The sequence below is a fragment of the Solanum lycopersicum genome, chromosome 10, assembly GCF_036512215.1.
Source record: "Solanum lycopersicum chromosome 10, SLM_r2.1".
Taxonomy (NCBI): Eukaryota; Viridiplantae; Streptophyta; class Magnoliopsida; order Solanales; family Solanaceae; genus Solanum; species Solanum lycopersicum.
Genome location: NC_090809.1, coordinates 1019173 through 1036380, shown reverse-complemented (window position 1 = coordinate 1036380; position 17208 = coordinate 1019173). Strand labels below are relative to the sequence as shown.

Sequence of the window (17208 nt, the reverse complement as noted above, 5' to 3'; positions counted from 1 at the left end):
AGCTGAGGGTCATTCGAGAACAACCTCTCTACCTCCACGAGGTAGGGATAAGGTTTGCGTACATTCTCTACCCTCCCCCAACCCCACCTCGTAGGATTACATTCCTTCATCTGCAGAAGGAACATAAATATGAACTACAACGGATTATATTCTGAAATATATGTATATTTTTGTGATATGACTGATGCTACATGATAAATGGCAAATGCAGCTCTTCTTCGAATCCATTATTTTTATGCGGATATATATATATATATATATATATATATATATATATAAAAGTTTAAATTTTGAATTAGTCTACGTCTAGTGCAATGTTATGGGCAACCAATAAAGTTTGTATTGGCGGTTGACACAAGGATAAATACTTCAAGCATTGCAATTTTGGAGTATGAAAATATATTGGGATGAAAAAAAGTTAAATGGCATCTTTGGATTATAAGCAAAAGAAAAATGTATTAGTCAAAGTTAAGATGATTGGATGATATATATATATATTGGCAAATAAAAAGGAACTAATATAGTATTTTTGTTACATTAAAAGTATATCACTAGACACTGATGACAAAATGACAAGTTTTAAAATTACATTATTTTTAATAAAAAAAAATGATAATTTTCTTTGTGAAACACACAAACAAAATCCTGACCTGATATGGAAGGCTATGTCTGAAACTACATTCATATATATATTAATATATATATATATATGATGATACTTTATTAAACTACTCTATCTATATGAGCTTGTTTATATTGTCAATTACGAATTGATATTAATAAAGACGATTATGGAAGGTCAATTAAGAATAACCTTTTTACTTCATAAAAGAAAATAACCTTTTTACTTCATAAAAGAAAGTGTTAAATTGTTTTAATAAAGTTATTGCTATTTTATTTGACCTGGCGATACAAAATGTTGTGGTCTAAAATGAGAAATACACATGTGTGAGTTTAGATACTATTTTATTAAGTATAAAATAAAATAAAATTCAAATTTTAAATATTTTTTTACAATAAGCCAAAAAATAAATAAAAATTCTTCATAAATATAAAATGGCAAATGCTATGGCTGTTTGAGAGAAAACAAGAAAGAATAGATTCACTTCAGTGAGGAGAGGAAGAGTAGCAGTAGAACGCAGCTGGCTCTCAAAGTCCCCTGTAAGTACTTATATTTTTATTAATTACATGCAAATTTTTAGCTGAAAATTTACATTCTTGATGTTGGGGTGTTTGATTATGGTAAAAAGATTGGATTTTTTTTTTTTTTTTGCAGTTTAGGGTTCTTTCTTGATTTTTATAATGTATTTTGTGTGTCAGCTGTTTTTTTTTTGGGGATGGGGTGGGGGTGGGGTAGTTGAAGGCCAATTTAACATACTGAATAATGTAGAGAGGATTTTTCCTGAAGCTATGTAATGGTGAGGATTGTTTTTGGGGTTCATTTGATGGTGTAAAGTTGGAGGTAATGGCACATGTTGAGTGCATTATTTGCATGTTGGATTCTTCAAGCTCATGAATTGACATTGTTATATGCAGAATATATTCAGCTGTGTGCTCAAGGGTTTTGTTTTGAGCCGTTAGAGTTGAGGTTTAGTTATGGGAGAGGAGGGGGATACTGTCGCTGAATTGGCTGAGGTATCTGCCGACAACAATGTGGCAGCGGAAGATAAGAGTAAAGCCTTTATAGAGAAGAATGCTGAAAAGGATGAGTTAAAGGAACTAGAAGAAGATAGTAAAGAGGCTGATGAAAGAGATATTGAGAACATGGATATAGACAAAGAAGAGGTAAAAGAAAGCAAACGAGGCAAAGAGAAGGAAGAAACAAAGTTTGAGGTGATGGAAGAAGAAACTGCTGAAATACCAGATAATGACAAAGAGACGGTTGAAGATGTAGCCAACGTACAGAAAAAGGAAAAAAAAAGCCCTGAAGAGAATGCCATTGAGAAAGGATCAAAGAAGAGTGATAAATCTAAAAGCGGGGCTCAGAAGAAAGACCGGAAGAGGAAAAGGAAAGTGGAGGACAAGAAGGAACTGGAGCCTAAAACACCTCTGGCTCCAACAATTGTACGCCCTGTACGCCAACGCAAATCTGTTGAAAGGCTGGTTGCATCTATTGAAGGAGAACTCACCAAGGAAATCTTTATTGAAAAGGTCCATGATACCATTGCAACTTTGTTGTCTTTATCCCCCTTTTATGATTTGGGTCTGGACTGCAAATTTATGATTGCTTATGAAATTAATTTTATGATCCATCTTGTTTACAGGGTCGTGGAACTGCACTGCAAGATATTCCGAATGGTATATTACTTACTAGTCCACTAATTAAACATGCATTCTTTGAAATGGTCATGTATCCTGCAGGATATAGATCTTAAGATAGATATCAGTTGGAGATGATATTTCTGCTTTGCTTTTTCTTATGCACGCTGTTTAATCTTACTTTCTAGTTGTTTGTTCTTGATTTAGCACATGACTATTAACTTGCTAGGGTTAACCAACATGAACCAACCTGTCCTCCAAGTTGACTGCTGGGACTGAAAAATATGGTGGGTGGAGATGTACAGTAAGAAACCACAAGAAAACGAAAAGCATACAACTTATATGAGCTGCTTCACTCAGTTTCTATTGTTTTATTAGATGGAGCTTCACTTGGATCATAAAAAAACAAAGTGTAGTGAAAAAAAATGAGGCATACCATTTATATTTGTTCAAATTGATATGACTGTGATTATGACTAAATATAATTGGTATAGGAAGTATCTTACGAGCGCTATGTGTTGCAAGTTTGGCTCAGTGTGATGTATGCTTTTGTCGGGGTTCGTCTCCCATCAAATAGAGTAAAAAGGGAAAAATGAGTTAAATAATAGTTCAATATGTTAAAATGTGACGAAAGATAGACCACTACCTACATTACTTTTATCTTGTTCTCGTTTTTTTGTGTTTCCATACAACTTATCTAGTGGTACTCTCTGACCTGCATGAATCCTGATCTGACTTGTGACTTTTGTTATATTAACCTCTTTTCTGCATGTCTGCATTCTACAGCTATAGGTAGTTGATTTAATCTTGGCTTTGTTACCCCTCTCACCTGATTATATTTTCCTTTGAATCACAGTTTCATATGTCCATCGAGTATCGTGGTAATTGGGGGGTCCTAGTCCCGGAGACTCTGTTACCCAAGTTCTTTGGTGTATCTAGTGTTGGTTTTGCTAGTCTGCGAGTTTCCATTTTCTTTTCTGTGTTTCTATTGTTTTTCCTGCTATTTGTTGATGGAATATATTATGTATCAGTGGCATACAAGTTATCCAAAAGGAAGACTGATGACACTCTCAAAATGCTACACAATATTCTCTTTGGACGACGAGGAAAGGTGATGTGTTGATTTATAGCTTATTGCTGTTGATTGGTTTCTCTTTATTTTATCGTTTTCTGCTTAGCAGTGGTGTTCTTGTTGACATGCTGGATTATGTGCCTTGCATTCCCACTTCCTGATAAAGGAAGGGTGTCTTGGTGTTGCTATTGATTTCTTTTCTATTAGTACCTCAGCAGGTATTTGAGAGAAGGAGGAAGCTATGATCTCCCTGATGTGTGTTTTGTGTCCATTTTAGGGTCAACATATGTAGTCCTGAGCTATATGTATATTTATACTTAAATATGTAAAATCTATATATTTTTACTGATTATTTAGTAAATTAGATTACCCAAAAGTATTGGACTGTAATTATCTTTAAAAATTATCAAATGGTGTGCCACTTTAGACAATCATGTCTAATTTCCAATTTTGGTTGGAATTAACTCGTATGGCTCGTTTGGTACAACTTTGTATTACTAATGTAATGTGCTGTTTTCAGTTATTCATATTGGATCGCATCCTTCCCAAGTCCCGACTCATGGAATTAAGAAACATCTTCAAGAATGCTTAAAGACTACGCTACTTTCTCTCTATTTCTTCTTCACTCTCTCTGTTGATACTTTGTGTTTATACTTCTTGTCCTTTGCAGGCAGTTCAGTTCAAGAGTAATATTTCACAGTTTTCCGGCTTTGTTTGGCATGAAAACGAGGTAATTAACGAGTCTCATTTTTAAGAGAGAGAACTCTTCCTTTTTTGGTTTATGCCAAGTTGGGGTATGGCAGGTTGGGATAGAGAAGATTTGAATAAATAAAATTTCTCATTGGCCATTGGTTTCTCATGCGAGGCTGTCTATATATCTTGTTCATTGTCTAATTGTTGGGATCTTAATCTGATTGGAGTAATTTTCGTTTATAATGATCTGAAAATTCTTGAGCTCAGAGCTTTAGACTAAACTTTTTTTGCAGGAAAAACAAAAGATGAAAGTAAAAGAAAAGCTTGAGAAGTGTGTCAAAGAGAAGCTGTTCGAATTATGTGATGTACTAGATATACCTGTTGACAAGGAAACATCAAGAAAGGTGTGTTCATATATTATCACAGTATATTAAGTTTTATATCCATTAGTTATTTCTTCCGTCTGTTCGTAACTTATCTTAAAAGATTCTCAACTAATTCTATGTTATATATTTCAGAGAGATTTAGAATCACAGTTGATGGATTTTTTATATGCTCCTCATCCTACGACATCTGAGTTACTTGCTGAAAAGGAACAGGTTGGTTGCACGACATTTTGATTGCAATGAAATATTTGTGACTTCTTCCAGTTGTACAGCATGCTTATTCACCCCTGGTGCATCATTGAACAGTCAACTAAAGGAAAGAAGAAAAAGAGTCCTTCATCAACAATCGGTGATTTGGAAGGTTCAACTAAGGTATCACTCTTTCTTATTAACATTTAAAACTTGACTTGATTGCTAGACACCTTTTGAATGTGTTAGCCATGGACTAGTGAAATTGTTCTAACCTGTTTGAACTTGCTATATTTGAGACACAACCTTCCATTTACTGCACTGAGGTTTACACCCTTGAGATTTTAGACGTGAACCTTAAATGGTGTATTGAGCTTTTCGCATTTGAGGTTGTTTCATTCTTCCAAATTTTGAATAGACAACAACATACCATGTATAGTCCCACAAGTGGGGTCTGGGATGGTAGAGTTAAAAACCTTACCCCTCCTACCTTGACAGGTACGGAGGTTGTTTCCTATAGACCCCGGCTCAAGGAATCAAATTTTAAACAGAAACCAGAGAAAATCTAGAAGAAAAAAGGACTCACAAACCATGTAATTTTTGTGGGGACTTCTCCTATCATAATCTCTGTGTCTGGTATGTTCTGCAGAGTCACAAGAAGAAGAAAGCGCGTGAACCAAAAGACGACCAGGAGGAGGGACCTGAAGTGATGAAGGCTAATGATGAGAGATCAGATGATGAGATGTCAAAACGAACTAAAACTGAGGAGAAAGACGGTAAATCTGAAGAAGGATCCAAGAAGGACAAGAAGAAGCATAAGCGAAGCTCAAATAAATCATCCTCAAAGAAGGAAGCTGGAGAAGTTAAAACCAAGAAAACTCCTTCAAATTCATCAAAAAGCTCAAAGAAAAATGATAACAACGATGCAAATTCAGAAGTGCATTCAAAGAAGAAAACTACTGAAGTAGTTAAGGGAAATTCATCTACACCAAAAAAACCTAGTTCAAAAGACAAAACTGGTGAGAATCATTGTTTACTCCCATTTGTGTGTACTCTCGAAAACTGGTGAGAATCATTGTTTACTCCCATTTGTGTGTACTCTCAAAAATTCTCGTCAAGATGATCAAAGATTTGTGTATGAGAATCTTGATAAGTTTATCTGTTATGTGTGTTGTGTATCCATCTGAAATTGTTCTTTGTTTATGTATCCATTTGTTTGCTTAAATCCTTTCTTTATTAGCTTATCTAATTGTGCAGGGAAAAAAGATCCGAATGGGAAGGGCCATAAGAAAGCGAATAAATTGAAGCCAAGTGATGATGAACTCAGAAGTGCAATTTGTGAAGTTCTAAAAGAAGTTGACTTTAATACGGTGAGGAAAGAACTTTGAGTTCTATACTTTTATCGCGCTTCTGTTTCCCTCCTTAATAGTAGATCTCTATTGTCAAATTCCCTGTTTAGATGTTCCATGCTAGTTTAAAATAAGTTGTTTTTCCCATCTGCCTAGCTTTGGTGGGTAGAGTGACTCTATATCAATGGTGAGAGGTAGTAGGTACCCAATGAATAGCCGAACCACATTTTGGTGCTCTCCGTCCTTTCAAGATGGTGCTCTCCGTCCTTAACATTTTGGTGATCATAGTTCCCAGAATAGGTTGATATTCCAAAATTTATTCCTATGTGGCTAACATCATTTGTTTATGCTGCAGGCCACCTTTACCGACATTGTGCAAATGCTTGGTAAGTGTCCTGTAAAAACAGTTCTCCTGTTCTTTTAGACTTAGTCATACAAAGTACGCAGTTTTGACTAAGTTGAAAGTTTAAAAACTTGATATTACATCCTCCAGGAGGCCATGGTAATACAATTCTGGAAATCCAACTGATTAGTTTGTCTTTTTTTCCAGCCAAGCGGTATGATACCGATCTTACACTCAGAAAGACATCTGTTAAGAATATGATCCAGGATGAGCTCACTAGGCTAGTCGATGAGGCTGATGAAGAGGACAAGGACGAGCAAGAAAATACTGAAGATGAAAAACAGCCTTCTGTCCAAGGTGTAGAGGCTTGAAAGCATTGAACATACCAAGGAAAGGTAGCCTATATCGTCTCTCCGTTGATGTCTAAATACTGTTCCATAATGATCTCGAACTGGTGTAGTTTATTGATAGTGTTTTCACCTTCTTGTTCAACTCACTGGCTAAAAAGTCATGGAACTAGAAATGCCAGTTTTTTAATGCTGGATTGCAGCTTACTGTGTAAACAGCATTTGTAGTCATTTTTTTCTTCTTCAAAGCACCTAATCTTTTCATGTATTATAAAGGGATCGTTGTGTTTTCAACCTATTTATAACTAAATAAATGTATTATTCCTAACAATTGATAAAATAAACAACACCAACATAAATAATCACAATATTACTAATACACTTTATTCAATACTCTTCTTATACGCTTTATCAAACAATCCCTAAATGCTAGTGTTATAAGTAATATTATAAAGGGTTGTCGTTTTCCAAACCATGTATAACTATGTATAACTAATACATGTATTATTCCTAACAATCAATAAAAGAACAACACCAATATAAATAATCACAATGTTACTAATACACTTTATTCAATACTCAATCAATAAAAGAACAACACCAATATAAATAATCACAATATTACTAATACACTTTATTCAATACTCTTTCTTATACGCTCACTAAATGCTAGTGTAATAAGTGACACAATATATATATATATATAAGCCTACATGTATGTAATTTAATTGGATCTAAAATTTAAGAGAAACAAAAATATTGGATGAATAATTTAGGAAATCAAATTTATTTAGAATTTGTAAATTAATTTATACCATATTTGGTTAAAACTTGGGTAGCAAAACAATAAAAACCCGACCCGTTGAAGTCGGCCCTATTTTAAAATCCGGAAAGTGCAGTCCGTAATCGTAACCCTAATTTCATCCTCTCGTTTTTTTGTTTCCTTTATCCGGCGACCGGCGATCGGAGAGTTTCTCGTCGTTTTTTTTTTCTATATCAAGTTGTTCAGCATGGATGATTATCAGGAGATGGAGAGGTTTGGTATGGAGAACGATTTTGAAGATGGACAGTGGATCGGTGGTGAATTCTACTATCGGAAACGGAAAGAGAAGAAGCAAGTCCAAACCAAGGATGATACGCTCTATGGTGTTTTTGCTTCTGGTGATAGTGATTCTGACTATGAAGGATCATCTTCTAAGAAGCGAAAAAAAGGTTTTTCATCGAAACCTGACCTAACCAAACCTGTTAATTTCGTATCAACTGGAATTGTTATGCCTAACAAAGAAATTGATCAGAATTCCAAAGAGGAGAATGAGGAGCAGCTAATGCCAGAAGAAGAGAATAGAGGTTTAGGATTGGGATTTGGGGCAGCATCTGCTGGGGGCCTTGGATTTGGTACTGGTAGCAGTTCGAATAATAATAATAGTAATGCTGATGAGGTTGAAGCTGATGGAGGAAACTTTCTGCCCACTGCTTTTGGTAGGAAGATCAAAGAAGGTGCTCTAAGACGTGAGAAGGAAAGGGAAAAGGAGAAATCTATGTTGGCGAAGAAATCTTCGGCGTCTGAATCAGGGAGAAGGGAAACTGGTGGTGATGTTGGTGGCTTTGAGAAGTTTACCAAAGGAATAGGGATGAAGTTGCTTGAGAAGATGGGTTATAAGGGAGGTGGGTTGGGTAAAAATGAGCAAGGAATTGTGGCTCCGATTGAGGCGAAGCTGAGACCTAAGAATATGGGAATGGGATTTAATGACTACAAGGAGACTAGTAGTGCACCAGCTCTTCAAGAATCAGATGGAAAGCAGACTGTTGCTCGTCCTGCTATACTACCTGTGGAAGGTCGATCAAAAGAGAAGCTTTGGTCAAAGCAAGCTAAAAAAGTGAAGAAGGTTTATGTTACAGCTGAAGAGTTGTTAGCCAAAAAGCAGGAGCAAGGCCTGGAAACTGTTCAGAAGGTGTTTGATATGAGAGGTCCACAGGTTCGAGTCTTGACGAATCTGGAGAACTTGAACGCAGAAGAAAAAGCAAGGGAGAATGATGTTCCTATGCCTGAACTTCAGCATAATATCAGGTTGATTGTGGACTTGGCAGAACTTGACATACAAAAGATTGATAGTGATTTGAGAAATGAGATGGAGACAGTTGTTGCTTTGCAAAAGGAGAAGGAGAAGCTCCAAGCTGAGGCAGCTCGTCAAAAAAGGCAGTTTGATAATATGGAAGAGATTGTAGGTATATTGGACCGGATAGGGGAAGAGAGCACATCTGGTACCCTGACGCTAGACTCCCTTGCAAAAGCATTTGCAGACTTGCAGCAGCAGTATGTTGAGGAATACACACTCTGCAACTTGTCAAGCATAGCGTGCTCATACGCTCTGCCTTTGTTCATTCGAATTTTTCAGGGATGGGATCCACTTCAAACTCCAACACATGGACTGGAGGTGGTTTCACTGTGGAAGGATCTTTTGCAAGGTAATGATATTTTTGCTATCTCTGATGCTGCATCTCCTTATACTCAACTATTTATGGAAGTTGTGTTCCCTGCTGTTAGAATATCTGGCACCAATACCTGGCAGGCTAGGGACCCTGAACCAATGCTTCGTTTTTTGGATTCTTGGGAGAAGCTATTGCCTTCTTCAGTTCTTCAGTCAATACTGGAAACCATTATTTTGCCCAAGTTATCAGCTGCTGTGAACTCCTGGGATCCACGTCGAGAAACAGTTCCAATACATTCCTGGGTTCATCCATGGTTGCCCTTATTGGGTCAAAGATTGGAAAGTTGCTACCACACTATTCGTAGTAGATTCGAAAGTGTACTGCATGCTTGGCACCCAAGTGATATGTCTGCATACTACATACTGTCTCCTTGGAAGACTGTTTTTGATGCAACGAACTGGGAAAAACTAATGGTCCGGTTTATAGTTCCAAAGTTGTTAGCAGTGATGCATGAATTCCAAATAAATCCAGCAAATCAGAACCTTGATCAGTTCTATTGGGTCCGTACTTGGGCTACTGCTATTCCCATCCATCACATGCTTCCAATACTGGATATATTCTTTAACAAGTGGCAAGAAGTTTTGTACCACTGGTTATGCTCAAATCCGAACTTTGAAGAAGTCACGAAATGGTATTTGGGTTGGAAGGAACTTATTCCACCTGAACTTCAGGCAAATGAACACATTCGCTATCGACTGAATCTTGCTCTAGAAATGATGAACCGGACTGTTGAAGGCTTGGAGGTCGTTCAGCCTGGTTTGAGGGAGAACATAAGTTATCTTAGGGTTCTTGAACAAAGGCAATTTGAGACTCAGAAAAAAGCAGCAGTACAAGCTCAATCCCGCCCTTCTGTGGGCTCAAACAGTGGTATCCAAATGGATGGTGGGGTTGACATGAGCATGAAAGAAGTTATAGAAGTTCATGCTCAAGAGAATGGTTTGCTGTTCAAGCCTAAGCCTGGCAGGATGCAAGATGGTCATCAGATATATGGTTTTGGTAACATTAGTATTATTATAGATTCTCTCAATCAGAAGGTATTTGCACAAGTTGAGGACAGGTGGTCTTTTGTGTCACTTGAGCAACTGTTGGACCTGCATAATCGATCTGGGTCAAAGCGTCGATAGATGTCTTAAGTTCTTACATGTTGTGTATGTAAGCAACTCCAGCCTCTGATAGATGTCTTCATGGATATTTCTGCAGTGGATCTCTTAGTATGCCATAGTAAGTCATGAGAATGTTAAACACATCTTTTCACTAGTGGCATTTTATCTGCTCCTTTAATGACCTTACACCCTACTTCGGCATCCAGGCAAAATCACTATAAATGAGGGAGATGTGAGTGCCAATCTTTCTAACTCAGATACCAGTCCTTTAAAAGTTTTGCTTAGATGTTGTATTGTAATTGTTTGTGATTTTCTTTATAAGAAGTATTAAATGTTCCATAAACTTTGTAACTGTTTCATAGATTTGTTATGATTGGCCTTCTAGATTAGGACTCTAATCTGTTATATTTTGTGGATATATGTAAAGGAATTGCCTTGTTCTCAGAACTCCAAATTACTCAAGTTTCCTAAGAACTATAGGAGAAGATAACAAGATGGTAATGGTTCTAAGACAGGATTGATAGAACTATTCTACCAAAAGCATCAATGAAGAGTGGAATCATGAACTTTTACATCATATTAGTGATTGGTGGCAATGCTCCTTTCAAAAGGAACACTGAAAGAAAAACAGCAATTACGCGAGAAAATGTTCAATGGACATGGCAATTCCTCAGTTCATCTAGCTTTCCTAGTTTATGTAATTCTATACTATTCAAGTGCAATAGGTCAGCTGATTAATCTGTAGTCAGATGGGGGGCCTTCCCCTTAGATTTTGACTGTGATTTGGCCTGTGTACCTGATGATCTTCTCTTGTCCTGTTCATCATCATGTTCACTTATTTCGGTCCCTGTGCCTATGACGATCAGCATTATCATCCCTATGAGGCCTCTCAGGGTCATGGCCTCTAGAGCTTCCAACATCTCTATCGTCTTGGCTTCTCCCTTCTTGCCAATCATGATCACGCCCTGAAGGTTCTCTGTCGTCTATACTTGAAGAATCAGGCCTATCATTTTCTCTGTTGCTAGGCCCAGGGCCCCTATCACGGCTTTCTTCTCCATACTGATTATCAGATTCTGCCGCATTACTTGACTCTCCTGCCCAGTAGCCATGCTCATATCCAGTCCATCTGACCATATTAGGTCCCTCCATACCAGCACGAGGCATCATTCGTATACTATTCATGGGCATTCCTCTCATAAAATGTGCAGGTCGAAATGGAGACAACCTAGGTGGAAAAGGTACAATTTGACCACCAGAGAATCCTCCATAACCACCTATTCTCCTCACAGGCTCTCTGAAAGCAGAATAAAAGCCTTGGCCCATCATTGGTTGAGGATGAATCAATGAAGATGCAGCATCTATACCATGTCTGAGTCCACCTCCACCATTCCCCATAGGCCCTCCTAACCCAGGATGAAATCCTTGACCCATCATTGTTTGAGGATGATTCGATGAAGATGCAGCACCTATACCTTGTCTGAGTCCACCTCCAGCATTCCCCATAGGCCCTCCAAAACTAGGATGAAATCCATGGCCCATAATTGTTTGAGGATGAATCGATGAAGATGCAGCACCTATACCTTGTCCGAGTCCATCTCCAGCATTACTTATAAGCTCTCCTCTTCCTACAACGCCATCAACCCCCATCATCTGAGGACCTGCTCTGCCCAAATGCCCACCATCTTGAAAATTACCAACAGTAGCATTGGACCGATTAATTTGATTCACTGAAGTGGTCTGAGTTAGACAATAGCACAGACTAATTCGATTCATCCTGGCCTCTTCCATGCTCTTTAGCGAAGGTGGTGAAGAAAACCTGACCACACAGGCTCGCCCATTGAAATGATGTCCATCCATCCCTTCCCTACATGCCATGGCAGCTGCAGGTTCACAAAACTCAGCCCGACAATATCCATTCGACTTCCCAGAAGCTATTTCATCATAAAACACAACTTCCTTCACAGCTCCATATCTGCTTAGCTCTAACTCCACTTCAGCATCTGTCGTCCACCAAAGCAGATTAACAACAATTAAAATCGTCCCTCCACTACCGTCTCCTCCACCTAAGGCCCCGATACTGCCCATACTGCCGGTAGCATTCCCACTAACCATACTACCGTTCCCTGAACTCCCAACATTCCTAGCATTTCCTAAAACGTTAGCACTAGCAGCAGTAGGCCTTTGAATTATCTCTCGATTCTCAATATTACTGCTAGCATTATTCGCTATATCAGCCGTCTTACCCGATTCTCCCATTTCATTCCCCCTAACTGCCATATCCCTAGACCCATCAACCCCACTCGAAATCCCAGACGCTACAATTGCAGCCGTCGCAGCAGCATTGCCAGTCTTCTGACGCAGCTCAACCGCCTTCTCTTCCTCCTCATTCTTCCGAACTGACTGAAGAAAATTCTCTCCAACATTCATATTGTTATGAAGATCCCCACAATCATCATCATCTTCTTCAACAAGAAACCCATCATCCGCAAGAGCTGAAATAACTTCATCCCAATGGCCATCCCCCGACCCCCCACCTTCATTTTCTTCCATGGCTTCTTCAAGAAAGAAGTTGGGGTTAAGTTCTTGACTACTTGTCACAACTCGATTGTGCAATTCAACACTTGATTTTGACGATAACAATACGAAATGCTTCAAAGAAAGAACACTGAAACACGCCCTAATCAAAAGAGAACTTCAGAAATTGAGAGAACTAATTGATCTTCCATTGATAAACACTAACAGTACACAAAGAAGCTCACTGTGAAAATGAATTTCGGTTCAACTCTAGGTATTACTACTCTTCAAAATTCTGCGTACTCTGTTTTACTTCTGGTTTAGGAAGGGTATATATACATATATATTATAAAAAAAAACATTCTGTGTTTTATAAATTGCAAAGAAATAAGAAAATTTGGACTAATACGCATGAAAAATCATATACTAATTCTATTATACACTCCCAAAACTTCGATACTCATGAATTTAGTCCTATAGAGGCAATGATTATCGCTCCTAGATCACGTCGAATGGATCCATAGAATTTAGGGTCAAACAGAGTCGATTTTGATAAATTATGAAAATTTATGAAATAATATACGTGGGAAACTTAGATAATTATGAATTTGTATTTCGTGATCTCTAAACTCCTAACATATGACTCGATCCTGGAGAGACTAAGAGTATTATTTATTGATCGTCACGAATAGATCCAATAAAAATTTAAAATCAAAGAAAGTCAGTTAGTTATATATAAAAAAAATTCATGAATTAGTACATATTCTTACTTTGTGTTTCTTGACCTGAAATTTCAAAAAAAATGATATGGTCCTTAAGAACAATGAGTATTGTTCAGTATATAAAAAACTCATGAAGTTAATACACATAAAAAACTGAAATAGTTATAAATTTATGTTCATATCAATCCTACAAAGAAAATGAATACAATTAACTTAGTTATATTTTGAATGAATTCACGTATCGATCCGACTAATAAATATAAGAAAATTATTTTTGCAATGAAAATATGCTATCTCAAATTTTACATTTACTTTTATCTTGTAGATATTCGATAAAATATTTATCAAATTGTAAATTTAGAGTCATATCAAAAAAAGTTAAATCAATATATAAGCTAAATATTTTATAGCAAAACACTCTTTATTTTAAGGTTATAAATCTACTAACAATGGGTATGGAGAAATGAAATTCAATCTTACTCAACAAACTGAATAATTCAATATTTAATATTCAATAAGCTTTTTTTATTATTTTATTTTTATTTTTATTTTTTTAATATTCAATAAGTTAATTTTTGCATTTGGAGTTTTTTTTTTTAATCATCACAAATTCAGCTCTAAACAAACCCCTTTGTTTAAATATTTTTGTAATGCTAAACGTTGCAACGTTTGGTATTTGATTTTTTCCTCACAAAATTGCAACGTTAAGTTTTCACATTACTATATTAATTATCAGAAATCAGATTTTAATTCACATAAGTGATTATCCATTCCGTTTAATTTCCCGGTGACCGGAATATTCCTTGTGATATCAATTATTCCTTCTGTTTAATTTTCCGGCCACCGGATATTCTCCGTGATATCGCTTTGTTAAACTATAAAAATGTACAGAGTATTTACCATTGCTTTATTGTTGCTTCATGTGATAAAGTCCGATGGAGCAGCACCGCCGGCGAAATTGGATGCCCCTGTTTTTTCTCCGGTCTTTTCTCCGGCGAGTCCTTATGCATCGCCTGACAAGTCTCCGGCCACTCCAGAAATTTCTCCGGCAATTACAATGTCTCCAAAAAGTAGTCCGTTTGCTTCACCGGTTCAATCTCCGTCGAGAACTCCGCCGACGACTTCAATTTCGCCGGCTAGGACTCCATCGTTCAATGACAGTGCTCCGGTACCATCTAAGGCTACTCCTGAAAGTCCGGTGAACACTTCTACAATATCCCCTAAAGCATCATCAAAGGTACCGGCGTCTTCGCCGTCTATCTCGCCGATGAGTTCTCCTGGGCCAATGCCGTCATCGAATGTTGCTGCTCCTGTACCATCGGCTATGACTCCTCGGCCGAGACTTAAAACTCCGGTGATCACTCCTGCAATATCTCCTAAAGCATCGTCAATGGTGCCGGCGTCTACTCCGTTTGTCTCGCCGATAAATTCTCCTGCGCCAATGCCGTCATCCAACGTTGCTGCTCCGGTACCATCGGCAATGACTCCTCGGCCGAGATTTAGAACCCCGGTCATCACTCCTGCAATATCTCCTAAAGCATCGTCAATGGTGCCGGCGTCTACCCCGTTTGTCTCGCCTATAAATTCTCCAGGGAAAACGCCGTCATCCACTGTGGCTGCTCCGCTTCCATCTGTAATTACTCCTCGTCCGAAATTTAAAACTCCGGTGATCACTCCTTCATCATCACCAGTGCCTGAGTCTCCAAAAATGAGACCATCCGCTTCACCGGTGAAAATATCACCGACGAAAACAATTTCGCCAGCGCTCACTCCATCATCTTCTGTTATTGAAAATCCAGAATCTGCTCCTGTATTCTCCTCTCCGGCATCATCTCCGGCAGCTTCACCAACAGATATTCCGACAAGCGCTGTGACTCCATCAATATCCGCAAGTATTCCTTCAACTTCAATAACTCCGTCAGAGGCACCAGAGATGTTATATGCTCCGATCCCGGCACCGGTCGATTTATCGCCGGCGAGTTCACGAAGCGTTGTGACTGATACTTCCGCGGGAACTTCAAAATTTAAAGCGCCAATTTTTCTAAGTGGGCTTGCTATTTGGGCTGTTTTGTTAATTTGAAGTTCATTAAAGGCCCAATTTTTATGTATATGTATATACTTTTTTCCTTTGTAATATTCTTCTTTGTAATACATTTTTATTTTTGGTATATAAGCGAAAAATGTAGAGATTTCCATTTAATATGTGTGTAGCGGAGATAGAAGTTTCACGTAAGAAGATTCAAATAATAATACTATTACGTTACTATATTGAACATGTCTTGATAGTTACAGTTCAATCGATGAGATATAAGACTCAACCTAACTAGTCTGTTCTTCACCTTAACGTACACTTCATCAATTACGAACCAAGACGCCTTAAAAGGTTAAATGAATTTGTGATCTAAAATAATTTTTTAATTTATTTTGTTTGTATACTAATATTTAATATCACTAATACCTTAGGCTAGTGCATTGATGCTAAAAATCAAATAATTTTCAATGGATAAGATAAGAGATGGGAGAAAGAAAGAATAGTTTAAAAGTTTATAAAACTATACTTATGGTAAGACTGGATATGGGCCTCAAAAACTCTTTTTTCATTGTAATGATCAAAGTCTACAAAACTTGCTTTTTGAATTTCTTAATGATTAAAGTTGACAAAGTTTCAAAAACAAATTTGTAATCATAGTAAAGAAAAGTTTTTGAAAGTAAAAAGATGAAAGTAATAATCTAAAATTTATTTAGACAATGATGTATTTATACATTGAACTTGCTTGTCAAAATCATTTAAAATTGTGGTGAGATGAATAAAATTTCTCCATCCTTAATAACAAGTCTGAACTCTTGAGTATGCAAAAATCTTAGCTAAGAGTATTTCACCCTTAAATTAACCTTATACATATAAAACTGAATTAATCAAAATACTAGTATGAATATCCAATAATGAATTTGTATAAAACAAAATAAAATACTAGTATGAATATCCAATAATGAACTTGTATAAAACAAAATAAATGATTTATGTATGAAACTTCCTTGTACGACTCATAGTAATGAGCCAAATCAATCATGTATCATACATATATTTGTTTGAATAAGCTCATTACTATATGATTTTATGACACACTTGGTTTGGCCAAGTTATAAAAACAAAATTGTAATTGAAGTCTAAAAAAAAGTATTTTAAAGTTGAAGAATAAAATTGATACTCCTTTGTTTAGACGATTACGTAAATATAAGTTGAACTCTCTCGTCAAAAATATGATTAAGATAAATAGAATTTCTTTATTTATAAGTCAATGGTTCAAATTCAAGTATGAAATATAAAAATAAATGCTTTCTAAAAATATTTCATCTTTAAATTTAATCATGCATGACTCAAATCTAAATCAGTCGATATCCAAATAACAACAGCAATATATACCCAGCATAAGTATGCAATTAAGGTCGAACAGAATATAACGTACATAAATTCTAGCTCGCGGAGATAGAAAATTATAGTATTTGATGCATATTGTGTTAGCTCATCACTATCAATGTACAAGGAATTCATTATGACATATGACATTTAGCACACAACTAATAATGAGTTGTTCAATGGCAAATATATACCAAAAAGTCTTCAATCATAGTCGATTATTCTTCAAAATTAGGTTGTCATTTTATGTCATGACATAGCACAAACAATTACCAATTTGAAAAACTTAAACATATTATTCTTCTTTCTATATAATAATAAAA

At 36.7% G+C, this 17208-nt stretch overlaps 4 protein-coding genes across 4 annotated transcripts; 2 read left to right on the top strand and 2 right to left on the bottom strand.

Annotated features, from left to right (window-relative positions):
* Nucleotides 1-1023: 1023 nt before the first annotated feature.
* On the top strand, nucleotides 1024-6886 carry LOC101254244 (DEK domain-containing chromatin-associated protein 4). Its single transcript, XM_004248257.5, has 12 exons — nucleotides 1024-1161; nucleotides 1537-2151; nucleotides 2265-2298; nucleotides 3291-3370; nucleotides 4002-4061; nucleotides 4318-4428; nucleotides 4543-4623; nucleotides 4717-4782; nucleotides 5249-5618; nucleotides 5857-5969; nucleotides 6304-6334; nucleotides 6499-6886. Exons 2-12 carry the CDS (start codon nucleotides 1597-1599, stop codon nucleotides 6660-6662), a joined length of 1665 nt encoding a protein of 554 aa, XP_004248305.1. The 5' UTR covers nucleotides 1024-1161; nucleotides 1537-1596; the 3' UTR covers nucleotides 6663-6886.
* A 762-nt stretch (nucleotides 6887-7648) lies between these two features.
* Nucleotides 7649-10574, top strand: LOC101251039 (septin and tuftelin-interacting protein 1 homolog 1). The gene has a single exon (XM_004248246.5). The coding sequence runs from the start codon at nucleotides 7649-7651 to the stop codon at nucleotides 10250-10252; it is 2604 nt and encodes an 867-aa protein (XP_004248294.1). The 3' UTR covers nucleotides 10253-10574.
* Nucleotides 10575-11062: 488 nt separating this feature from the next.
* LOC104649492 (uncharacterized) lies at nucleotides 11063-14477 on the bottom strand. The gene is made up of 2 exons (XM_010328896.2): nucleotides 14368-14477; nucleotides 11063-12908 (listed from the first exon to the last, which is right to left on the bottom strand). The coding sequence occupies exons 1-2, from the start codon at nucleotides 14475-14477 to the stop codon at nucleotides 11063-11065; spliced, it is 1956 nt and encodes a 651-aa protein (XP_010327198.2).
* Nucleotides 14478-14559: 82 nt separating this feature from the next.
* Nucleotides 14560-15621, bottom strand: LOC138339126 (uncharacterized). The gene has a single exon (XM_069290450.1). It carries the CDS (start codon nucleotides 15619-15621, stop codon nucleotides 14560-14562), a length of 1062 nt encoding a protein of 353 aa, XP_069146551.1.
* Between the last annotated feature and the right edge of the window lie 1587 nt (nucleotides 15622-17208).